Below are 11,884 nucleotides of genomic sequence, written 5' to 3' on the forward strand. Positions count from 1 at the left end.
CCCCCTCATACACACACAAGCTGAAGTCCTTGAAGCCCACAGATGTCACTCCTGGCTCACACCAGTCCCAGGATCAGTAAGGTCCCCGGCCAGCAGCTCTCTGCATGAGCCCTGGATAGTCCCCACTGTGAGGCGGGCAGGGATGCTGGGGGACAGCAGCAGCCCTGCCAAAGCGTCCCCCACACCTGTCAGAGACCAGGTGTCCCTGGCCAGGCCTCCCCGCCAGGCAGGAACCACTGTGCTCTGCCCCTGGGCCTCCCTCAGAGCTGGGTTAAACTTTGACTGATTTCTGACCCCTGTTCCGTAAATGTCACCTGGTCACAGTTTAATTCCAGTCTGGGTGCTTTCAGTCTCTATGTTCCCTGCTTCCTATAACCAGCTTCTCCTGGAGGTTTGGGGCCAGCTGCATCTCTGGAAGGATGCTGGTGGCTTCAGGATCACACCTCACAGCTCCTGGTCCCAGTCAGAGCCACCACGAGTGACCGTTGCTGGACAGACTTCCGAAGAACCCTGACCCAGAGTCAGCGAGGAGGGTGGCCTCTGCCATGCTCCAGACTTCTTGGCTGATGAAGCAGGTGCTGCTGTGGGAGAAACAACCTCCCTGCATCGGCTCCTTGGCCCTGGGCCAGCTTCTGTGAGGTGGGCACTCCACTGGTCCCCCCGAGTGGGCTCCATGGCTTTTTCTGAGCTCCTGGACCAAGTGGGTGGCCTGGGTAGGTTCCAGGTTCTCCAGATGGTGGCTCTGGTGGTCCCCATTGTGTGGCTGACCACTCAGAGCATGCTGGAGAACTTCTCGGCCGCCGTGCCCAACCACCGCTGCTGGGTGCCCCTCCTGGACAACAGCACTGCCCAGGCCAGTGTCCCTGGGGCCCTGGGCCCCAAGGACCTCCTGACCATTTCTATCCCACCGGGACCCAACCATGAACCCCACCAGTGTCGCCGCTTCCGCCAACCACAGTGGCAGCTCCTGGACCCCAACGCCACGGCCACCAACTGGAGCCAGGTTGCCACGGAGCCGTGCGTGGACGGCTGGGTCTACGACCGCAGCACCTTCACCTCCACCATCGTGGCCAAGGTAAGAGCCTCTCCTGACACCTTCCCTGAGTCCCGGCACTTGAGAAGCCAAGGTCAGAGCTCCTATTTGGCTGGACTCAGAATGGCCCAGTCCTGGGAGGGACCCACCTCCTCCACAGGTGCTTTTCCAGCCCCTCTTCCAGCACATCTCCTGCCCTACGGGAGAGGGGGAGTCTGGGGAGTCAGCAGGGGACTTGGGCTTGTGGAAGAGTGGATGGTGCTGAGAGCCGGGCTGGACCTGATCAGCTGTGACTCAGGGAGCTCTCCCCACCGCCTGTGTCAGGGGGCAGGTGACCCCTCCCCCCAGAGTCCAGTCAAATCTGGGCAAGAGGAAGGGGCAGCCTATCCCAGCAAGGGGAAGGGGGCTCTTTGTAGAACCAGAGAAGCCCAGGAGAGTGGGGGCGAGGCCCCAGCTCAGGGTCGCCCTGCAGAGTGGGTGCCTCAGGGGAGAGCAAACAAGTCTAGAGAGGGCTTGACCCTGGACCAGAGGACAACAGGGTGACAGCCCGGCCCTACCACCCTAGAGGTCCGCAGGCCACCCTCCCCCACCTAGCTCACACGGGGCTTCCCACCCAGCGCCTCCGCCCCCTCCCTTCCGGGCTCAGCTCCTACTCCTCTCTCACCAGTGGGACCTGGTGTGTGACTCCCACGCCCTGAAGCCCATGGCCCAGTCCCTCTACCTGTCAGGAATCCTGGTGGGAGCTGCCGTGTGTGGCCACATCTCCGACAGGTGAGTGCCCCTGGCTCTGGCAGCCCCCCTTCCCTCGCGCCCTGCCCCCCATGCTCCCACAGCGCCCCGCTGCCAGCCACAACATCTGCATGGGTCTCGCTCCTGACACCTCCTGGCTCTGGCGCTGGGTGAGCCTCAGACTTACCCTGGGCCGTGGCTTCCCCAAGTCTCTGGGGTTGGAGAGGGTCATCTGTCCGATCCCGCATTCACTGCTGAAATCCGCTGAGCCCCGAGCCTGCCTTCCGGTGCTGCTCCCGCTGGCAGGGGGCTCCTCTGTGCCCAGCGCACCTTAGAGCTGCCTGGACTTTGGCGACTCTGCCCGTGCAGCCAAGCCTTCCGTGGGTGGATAACTAAGGTCCCTTCCACCTCTGCCTGACAGGCAAAACCAGGGGTGTCCAGAGCCCCGTGGCTAGTGCTATGGGGCGCCGTGGATCCAGCCACCTGTGTGTCTGTGTGCCCGCAGGTTCGGGCGCAGGCTGGTGCTGACCTGGAACTACCTTCAGATGGCCGTATCGGGCACGGCCGCCGCCTTCGCACCCACCTTCCCCGTGTACTGCCTGCTCCGCTTCCTGGCGGCCTTCGGCGTGGCAGGCGTCATGATGAACACCAGCACGCTCCGTAGGTCCCCTGGCCCGGGCCCTGCAGGGAAGGCTGGCTCAGGCTCCCCGCTGACCCTGGTGGTCTCCTTGCAGTGATGGAGTGGACATCGGCACGTGCCCGAGCCTTGATGATGACCCTAAACACCCTAGGCTTCAGCTTCGGCCACGTCCTGATGGGCGGCGTGGCCTACGGTGTGCGGGACTGGGCCCTGCTGCAGCTGGCGGTCTCCGCCCCCTTCTTCCTCTGCTTCCTGTACTCCTGGTGGGTGCCATCCCCCCTCCTCAGAGACCTGCCCCCCCCCACCCCGGGAGCAGAGGGCTGGGGGTGCAGGAGGCCGGGAGCACAGCCAGACGGGAGGCCCAGGGGCCTGGCTCCACTGACGGCCACCGGCCCACGATGCTCACCCAAGTGCTGGCGGCGCCACTCCCTTCCCTGCTGCTCCCAGTGCCGCCTCCTCTACTCATCCTTCTGCCGGCCCATCCTTCCCATCACTTCTTGGCCCTTTTCCGTCTTGAGTTCCTGCTCGCCTTGGCACGTGTAGGGTAAGATGCAAAGATACAGCGCACACGTGCGCACACACAACCCCGGGCAGCCTTATGTACCGACCTTGTTACTAAAGAACAGGGATGGAGACCCAGTGGTCAGAGGGGACTCCCGGCACCCACACCGGGCTCTCGTGTGTGAGTGGTCAGGGAGCCCTTGCGCTGCCCTGAAATAAATCAGGCATGACTCTTGCTGAGCTCCTGAGACAGAGTAGGTGCGGAGTAAATATTTGTTGGATGGCCTCCTGGATGGATGGATGAAATGGATAGACAGACAGACAGAGAGAGATGGATGGATGATAAACTAGTGAGTGGATGGATGGATGGATGGATGGATGGTTGGATGCCCTTTAGGGCAGAGCTGAGCCTGGCTCATTCACCTACACAGCCAGCAACTTAGTTGCATGGCCATTGTGGTCACTGCAGAGGGAAGGCCAGCAGAAGCCCAGGGGAGGCCAGGGCTCCTGTACTGGAAGGAGAGCTGACTCACGCACCTCTTCAAGCCCAATGAGATGGAGCCCAAAGCTCTTACAACAGAGCCTTAAGCACCTAACTCGCAGTCACTCTCCAGAGCAGGAGACAACCACACCTGGCGCGCTGGCTGGAGATGGTGCTGCCTGACAGGTGGCCTTCTGCGGGCTAAGCCCCATACCAGCAGAGTGGAGGCGGGGGGTGGGGGGCGGAGGGCGAAGGGCGAAGGTCAGTGAAATGGAGTCCAGGGCACCCCTCCTGGCTGTCTGAGGCTGATGCTCACCTGGCACGGCTCATGGCCCCTGCAGCGGTGAGGGGGGTGCTCCTGTGCCAGTGCTCTCTCCCAGGCCACCCAATTGGGGGCCCCCAGCTCTGACTCCCTCCATGTGCTGCAGACCCCAAATTCCCTCGTGGGTCCTGCTTCTTCCCGGGACTCTAGCCTCCCGTTTGCCACCCGCTGTGTGACATCTCCGTGACGGGGTCTTGGCATCACGCCCCCACACCGGCTCTGTTCCAAGGCTCCTGTAGCAGGGATAGCAGCCCCCACCCACCAGGTCCCAGAGTCAGGGTCACCATGACACCTCCTCCCCATCCCTCTCCCCCTCCCACCTCAAGTTCAGCAGGTCACCGGGTCTTGTCAACTCTAACGTGTGCCTTGGGTCCCCCTTCTCTCCCTGGTTCTGCCAACCCTGGAGGACCTCAGGGCCCTGTACACTTGGAGCAGGCGGCCCCACCCCTGGCTGCTGCTCCTGGGAGAAAGGGGGGCCTGGCTGGGGGGGGGCCTGCATGAGCAGAGGCCCGGAGGCAAGAGCCAGTGGAGCGCAGTGGGCACGACCGGGGACTCAGTGGGCTAGGCCGGTACAAGCAGTCTGGGCTGCTGTTGAGGGCTGCAGGGGTGAGGTTAGAGTTAGGGGCTGAGTCCTGGCGTGAGGAGGGGGAGCTGGGATGTGTCGGGTTCGCTAACGTCCTGGCATGGACCACAGGGTCCAAAGTGAGGCAAGGGCAGTGGGGAGGGGTCAGGTGCAAGGTGTACTGGAGGATGACAGGAATTGGTGGCTGCCTGGGGGCAGGTGGAGGGGCCTGGTGACATCAGGACCAAAGACCCTGCCCCAGGCCTGAGCCCCTGGCTGGGCATGAAGTTGTTTGCAAGGAGGGGCCCCTGGGGGAGGAGCCAGCAAGAAGGCTGTGTGACAGCAGGGAGGCCCAGGACAGGAGGGGACCCTGGCGGGGTGGGGGGGATCTCACAGGTCTGCTGTCCTGTAACCACTGGGGGGTCCTTACGGCACACGGGTTCTTCCAGGCCTGGTTACCAGGTGAGGCAAGCGAAAGGCCACCGGGTTGTTGGTGGGGGACAGGGCCTCCACAATCCGAGAGGGAGAAGGAAAAAGGCAGAAAGGGTGGCCTATAGGGAGAGGAGGGTGTCACATGGCGTGGCCTCCGGGAGCCTGGGGCCTGTGGGCACCAGTGATACCACCCCCGGGGACGGAAGGAGACAGAGGGGCAGTGAGGCTGCGGGCCAGGCCCTGGGAGCCACTGGCAGTGTCTCCTCCCATGTCCCCCCCCCCCCCGCCCCCCGTCCCCCGCCCCCTGCAGGTGGCTGGCAGAGTCTGCCCGATGGCTTCTCATCACAGGCAGGCTGGAGCCGGGCCTGCGGGAGCTGCGGAGGGTGGCCGCCATCAACGGGAAGAGGGAGGTGGAGGATGCGCTGACCACCGAGGTGAGCTCAACCCTTGGACCCTGTCCCTGCCCCCGCCCAGCCCCCCGAGGAGGAGGGCCAGGGGGAGGAGGGCTGGCGCAGGGCTCCCAGTGCTGACGGGGCGCCCCCACCCCACCCTTGCAGGTCTTGCTGTCAACCATGCAGGAGGAGCTGAGTGCGAGCCAGGCCCCCCCCAGCCTGGGAACCCTGATCTGCACGCCTGGACTGCGCCTGCGGACCTGCGCCTCCACTCTGTGCTGGTAGACGGACGCCCCTTCCACCCCGCCCTGCCTGGCACCCCAGCCTCTGCCTCTGGCCTGCCTCGGGCTGTCCCTGGCACCCTCCATCCCCCCACTGGAGACCCTGGAATCAGGGCTCTGGCTGGCATCCAGTCAAGGGGCCTCTAATGACTCCCCTGTCGGCCCACGGTCCTGCCAGCACGGCCACCTCCCCTCTAGTGGTCAGGCTCCAGGAGGAAGTTGGGGGGCGGGTACTGAACCACCCAGCCAGCTGGGAAGGAGAGCGCCCACCTGCCTGGTCTGGAGGGGTCAGGGCGGAGGGAGGGGGATTATCAGAGCCCAAGAGTCAGTGCCACCCTGCAAGGACTGGCACCGCTGAGGTCACAGGGGGAAAGACACACTCAGCAGAAGCCGCAGGCATGGACGGGACAGGATGTGGCACCCAGAGGGAGGGAGGAGGGAATATCCCACCCAGGCTTCCTGGGCCGGTGCACCTGTGCCTCCCATCAGGGCTCCCCATTGGCCGAACCTCACAGAGAGGCCCAGGGAAAGGTGGTCTACAGAGGCCACCCCACCGCTACACGGAGCCTGCTGGAGGAGGGTGGAAATAGGTCTGGGAACACAGGAGCCGTTGGGCAGCTCTTCCCCAGCCTGATGCGACCGGCCCCCACCGCAGGTTCGCCTTTGGCTTCACCTTCTACGGCCTGGCCCTGGATCTGCAGGCTCTGGGTAGCAACATCTTCCTGCTCCAGGTCCTCATCGGGGTCGTGGACATCCCGGCCAAGATAGTCACCCTGCTGCTGCTGAACCGTCTGGGCCGCCGGCCCACCCAGGCCGGGTCCCTGGTGCTGTCAGGACTCTGCGTCTTGGCCAACACGCTCGTGCCCCTCAGTGAGCATGGCAGGGGCGCGAGGCTTCCCGACCTGGGGGCGCTGAGCCAGGAACAGAGGGCGCTGGACCAGAGCTGGGGCCCAGTTAGGAAGGAGGCTGCCAGGGCTTCCGGGAGAGATGGCTCAGAGCCCGAGTGCAGGGAGACGGTGGGGAGCAGGGGGCCAGGAGTGTTCCCGGGGTCTGGCTCCGGGTGTCAGGGTGGGCGGCAATTTGGTGACAGTGAATGTAGCCATGAGGTCCCTCGGGACGTGCTCTGGGGACACCCAGGTCGAGCTGAGTCACAGACACTGGGAGGTCGGAGAGGGGCCTGGGCTGGAGAGAGCCCCCATCTGACCTCGGGGCCCCTGCCACCGGCTTCGCTTAAGCCCATCTCTGTCCACAGAGATGAGGGCCCTGCGTTCAGCCCTGGCCGTGCTGGGGCTTGGGAGTGTGGGGGCTGCTTTCACGTGCGCCAGCATCTACACCGGGGAGCTCTTCCCCACCGTCCTCAGGTAAGGGGGTGCCCGGGGCTGGGAGGGCACGGTGGGGACAGCCTTCCCCAGCCTTGGCCGTTCCCACCGCCATCTCCCTTCCACGTGGTCTCAGGGCCGCCCAGGTGCGTCCCGGCTCAGCCTGGACCCCTGAGCCACCCTGTACAGGGGGTGGGGGGGCCCTCACCGGTGTGTCTGCGATGACAGGATGACCGCGGTGGGGCTGGGCCAGATGGCAGCCCGTGGGGGAGCGATCCTGGGGCCTTTGGTCCGGCTGCTGGCCATCCACGGGCGCGCACTGCCCCTGCTGTTGTACGGCGGGGTGCCTGTGCTCAGCGGCCTGGCTGCTCTCCTGCTCCCGGAGACCCAGAGTCTGCCGCTGCCCGACACCATTCAAGATGTGCAGAACCAGTGAGTGAACTCCACCCGGGGCCACCTTCTTTGTACCCCCAGGGAAGCCCCGAATGGGGCAGCCCTGCCCCCCACCCCCTCCCCTGGGCAGAGGGAGAAGACAGGACACAGAAGTCTGGCTCAGTCACATCGTACATCTGTGGGAGGGGGGAGGCCAAAGGCTGGGTCTCCTGGCTGACACTGTGGACTCGGTCTCCGGCCCTTCATGCTACCATCTGAAGCCCTGATGGCTGGCCCGCCCTCCGCTCCACCTTACAAGAGGTCAAGGGGAAGGATGTGTGTAGTCCTTCGGAAGGGGGAGGGCCAAGGGTGCGATGGGCATTGTTGGGTGGCCTCATAGGCCCCAGACTCTCCTGCTGAAACCCCTGGATGGCTGGCAGGGCTGTCATCGTCACCCCCTCCCCAGGACGCTCTCAGGAAGCTCCTTCCTGGGCTCGGGAGAGCAGGGCAGGAGTCCTGCCCCAGTCCTCAGGAGGGCCACAGTGCAGGGCTCAGAGGTCACGCTGCACCCAGGAGACAAAAGCCTCTTGTCCTTCGTGTCTGAACAGGGCGGTAAAGAAGACGTCGCACAGCGCTCCAGGACCCACTGTCCTGAAATCCACACACTTTTAAGCCTCCCGGGAATTCTGCAAAGTGACACGGGGAGGGGCACTTCTCTCCTTTGGAGAAGGCAGGACCGCAAAGGCCCCCATCTCTAGAAGAGGACGCAGGGGCGGCCTCTCTCTGCCTGAGAAGCCACCTTCCACAGAGAAAGCCCAAGAGGATGGCTTCTGGCTGCCGGCTGCCCTGTGCACCCTCACAGGACTCTCCCTCGTGACTGCGAGAAGGAGCAGGGACCCTGGGAAGCTGTCACCCCCCGCTCCCCTCCCCACTGCTCACGGCCCTCAGCGGCCCACGGCCCCCCTCCAAGCTCGGACGGCATCATCACCCAAGGTCAAAACTTCCCCAGCTCCTCGCGCTGGCCCCAGAGCCCCGCACAAGTCTCAGATCCTCAGCAGTTCCCAAAAGACAGTGCTGGCCTCCGGTCCCCTTCTCCACACTGCAGCCACAGAGCCAATCCTCCCCACCCCTCCTCTACCTGACTGAGTCCCTCCCAGACCCATGGCAATGGCCTCCACCATATGGCCAGGGTCCAGCCCGAGGCCATAGTGAAATCCTTACCCGCAGTCCTGGCCCCGCACCAGAGCCCCACCCGGCCAGCCTCGACATGCCCAGAGGGTTAGGGTGGCCTGCTAACCCCTTGGCCCCAGCTCCCACACAGAGCCTGGCAGGAGGCCCCCTGGTTTGAGGGAGACAAAAGAGGAAATAAAGGAACAATGACAGCCCCCAGCTGACTCCAGGGATGAGCCGTCAGGGGTGGGGATGGTGGGAAAGGTGGAGAGTTCTGGGGAGCTCCTCAAGGGGCTGGCCCTTTCCCAGGCCAAAGCGTCGGCCCTTTCCAGCCTGTTGTGCACTGGGCATCCCCCTGGTACCCAAGGCATCGCCTTATCTTTTCCCAAACCCTTCAAGGAAGACAGCCCAATTTACAGATGGGAAAGTAAGGCTCAGAGAAAGCGACTGTCTGTGACTTGCAGCTGGGAGCAGAGAAGCAAGAGCTCAGCCCCGGTCTCCAGAGCCCTGGCTACGACATCCCCTTCCCCCCCAGGCCTCAGACTGTAAAACCGGGCAGCCAGTGAAGCCTCTTGAAGCTGACACCTCGCTCTCAGAACCAGCCAGGGCCCCGTGGAGTCCCCTGGCACCCCTTACAGGAAAACCCCAGACAAGGGCTCAGATGGAAGGTGGTGGACACCCGAGCCCCCAAACACAAACGTGGGTGTAGGCAGAAGCCATCTGCGACCCTTCGGGGTCCCCACCACCCCATAGCTGTGCTCAGGTGACCTCTGCTTCTGCCTGGGTCACTGTTTTCTGGGCAGCTCCACGAAGGGCTATGCCCTGACACACACGCACGTGCACAAACACACACACACACACACACACACACACACACACACACACCAGTGATGGGAACACTTGTGCTCGTACACGCAGATGAGCAGAAAAACAGAAAGCTGCTCCTTGCCCCCGGGAGACAGGATCACTCACTGGCCTGGTCTTTCTAGCACAGCCCAGGGGCCTCTCAGGGGAAGAGAGGTTGGGATCATGTCTTTCAGCCATCACAGGCTGCCCCTCAGTGCAGAACCCCAGGACAAAGGCAGTGGGGATCCCGTTTGTAAAGCTGCCCAAAGGCAAGTTTGTCTCAGCCTGCCTGGAACTTTTGGTCCTGTCTGCCTGCTGCCCAGCTGAGCCCCAGCTACTTCCTTAGCCTTGCTCGGCATTCTTGGGGACCCCTGGTGTCCAGAAGCTTCCAGAAGAGAGAACACAGGGCTGGTGAGAAATGGCTCCCCCTCTCCCCTAGAGTGTTCTCTGGTTCACCAAGTGGTCAGAGCTACCCCTCTGCCCACATTCAGAGCAGACTTGCTCCTGGCCCTTCCAGGGGGTCCCAGTCTTCTAGAACCCAGGACCTACCTGCTTCCAACATGTCCTCCCCTCACTGAACTCAACAGGACCCGGAACCTGGGAGGTTCCAGGGCCCCACCCCTCTCGGGCAGCTAGGGGGTGTCATCACCATGGTGGAGTGGGGACCCTCCTGGCAGTGGTCACAGACCCGCTTTCCAGCTGGACACCGTCACACAAACAGCAGGCCTTGGGCCACACCCTCTCTGTTGATGCTCCCCACAGGTATATCCTGAGCCCAGAGGTGGCAGCAGCACCCTGCAATGGAAGAGCCATGGGAACTGGGTGTGGGAAGAACCCATCAACTACCCCCACAGGCTCATTCCCCCCATGGCAGTAGAGGCCTCAGGCACTGGGGACAGGACAGTGGTTCAGGACCCTCTCCAGCCATTCTCCTATCTCCAGCCAGGCCTGCAGCTCTCCCAGAAGGGGGTGTGGGGAGGGTAATGCAGGCTCCTTCGGCTCCAGAGACGAAAGGGATCCAGGAAAGGGATGTCCTCCCAGAAGGGTTCCAGCCCTGGCTGAGCTCGTGTTCCTTCCCCTGGGGGGTTGCGTGGTCTTCAAGGTCAAGGTATCAGCTAGACCCCACTTGGAGCTTCCTCCTCAACTCTGTCCTTGATCCTCCCCAAGTGGACTCCCCTGACATATCCTTGCAAGTACCATGTGTCCAAGAGTGAGGTTCCTGGAGTTCCAGTCACCCCCAGATGCTGTTTGCACACTCCTAGGGGTCACTGCCAGGCCAGCCAGACCCCAAGAAGCTCAGCTCAGGCCCAGTGTTAAGTTCAACACCAGATACCCAGACGAAGGAGCTGAGACTGAGGAGACCATATCTCACAGACGGATAAACTGAGTCCATGGTAGAGTCCAGAAATCTCTCCTCTTAAAACCAAGTCCTCATAGGAGCTCTTAGCTCCCAACACAGAGAGGAAAACACCCAGTCCTATAGCCACATGGCAGTGAGCAAGACCGGGACCTGTTCTTCCAACTCCTGCACTGTCCCTCTTTCCGGTCCCTTACTCTGATAGACTGTTTAGGACAATTCTAGAAATTTCTGGAAAAGAATGGTCCCTTCTTGGCACCATGGAACTCCTGCCAGTTTCTTTTTGTTTTCTTTGGCTAGCGGTGATGGGACAGAGGAAACTGAGATGTTTCCATCCCTTGGACAGAGAGAGCAGCCGCCGTCAAAGACCCGGGCGCAAGATCGTCTCTGGCATAGGGACAGGATGTCCTGGCAAGACTGCCCTGAGTCAGGGCCTCCCCCTGGCTTCCACAGCGGGGGTTAGAGCTGACCTCAGTTTCCAAGACTGTGAGCAGCGGGGGGCGAGCAGAGCCCATGCCTCCCCAGGTGGTTGGTTCAGAAGGGCAAGGAGAGGCAAAGTCTATGGAAATCCACACCTGGGGGGTGGCTACAGGAGAGCCCACTCTCCGGCCAGTGACATGAGTCTGGGGAAGAGCTCTCAAAGGTCCCCGGGGAAACACCCCATGTTAAGGAGGATCCTCAAGCAAAAGCTTCATTCCCTGATGGGAATGGGGAGCTGGAGCGGGGGAGCCCCAGCTCCTGTGGACATCAAGCCCAGGGACCCTGAGAGGGATCCACGCCTAAACATGGGCTGGACTTGTGAGCTGGAAGCTGCAAGAGGGAACTGGCCGGCGACAGAGCCACCTGTGTTTGGAAGCTCAAGAAGCAGACCCGAGGGGTGAAGGGTGATGGCCAGCCAAAGGCACGAGAAAGCAGAGACAGAAGGAGGTGAGATCCCCCAGCACAAAGTGGAGGAGACCCGAGTGGCAGAAGCAGGGCTGAGTCATGGCTCCTGTGTCCAGTGGCGTGGCCATCCACCACTGCCACGTGGGAGATGAGGACTTCCCACACTCTGCTCCCCAGAGAATGCCCATAGGCCCGGGGCCTCAGGTACGTATAGCCCTCGCCGTAAGTTTCTACTCCTTGCCACTGAGCTTAGCAAATACAGACAGGCCTTGCAGTGTGTTTGGGACCGTGGCCCTGTTCAGTGTCTCCAGGAAGGAGCAAACACCTGGGAGGGGGAGGTTCTGGAGCTGGAGGTTGGGGGGGTGGGGGAAGGGCTACAAATGATAGGATCCAAATCCTTAGAGATGCAGAAAAAGCAGAGACTCTGGAATTAGGCAGAACTAGGGGGGTCAATGCACACTCAGCCACTGAAGCTCTTGTCACCCGGGAATAACACCAGCTTCCCCAATGGCTTTAGAAACCCCAGGGCTCTTGCAAGACCCACGCACAGGCAGCATAGACA

The 11,884-nt window shown here is 62.5% G+C and overlaps 1 protein-coding gene across 1 annotated transcript; it reads left to right on the forward strand.

Annotated features, from left to right (window-relative positions):
- The first annotated feature begins 338 nt into the window (after window positions 1-338).
- SLC22A12 (solute carrier family 22 member 12) lies at window positions 339-8,453 on the forward strand. The gene is made up of 10 exons (XM_059146266.1): window positions 339-1,075; window positions 1,701-1,804; window positions 2,268-2,422; window positions 2,497-2,665; window positions 5,011-5,134; window positions 5,258-5,373; window positions 6,029-6,243; window positions 6,626-6,734; window positions 6,921-7,124; window positions 7,673-8,453. The coding sequence occupies exons 1-10, from the start codon at window positions 674-676 to the stop codon at window positions 7,734-7,736; spliced, it is 1,662 nt and encodes a 553-aa protein (XP_059002249.1). The 5' UTR covers window positions 339-673; the 3' UTR covers window positions 7,737-8,453.
- The last annotated feature ends 3,431 nt before the right edge of the window (window positions 8,454-11,884 follow it).

The sequence above is a fragment of the Mustela lutreola genome, chromosome 1 (genome assembly GCF_030435805.1).
Source record: "Mustela lutreola isolate mMusLut2 chromosome 1, mMusLut2.pri, whole genome shotgun sequence".
NCBI lineage: Eukaryota > Metazoa > Chordata > Mammalia > Carnivora > Mustelidae > Mustela > Mustela lutreola.

Coding starts and splice junctions, on each gene's coding strand:
- SLC22A12 (XM_059146266.1), top strand. CDS start 674: ATGGCTTTTTCTGAGCTCCTGGACCAAGTGGGTGGCCTGGGTAGGTTC. Junction 2,666..5,010: donor CTCTGCTTCCTGTACTCCTG/GTGGGTGCCATC, acceptor CGCCCCCTGCAG/GTGGCTGGCAGAGTCTGCCC. Junction 5,374..6,028: donor TGCGCCTCCACTCTGTGCTG/GTAGACGGACGC, acceptor CCCCCACCGCAG/GTTCGCCTTTGGCTTCACCT.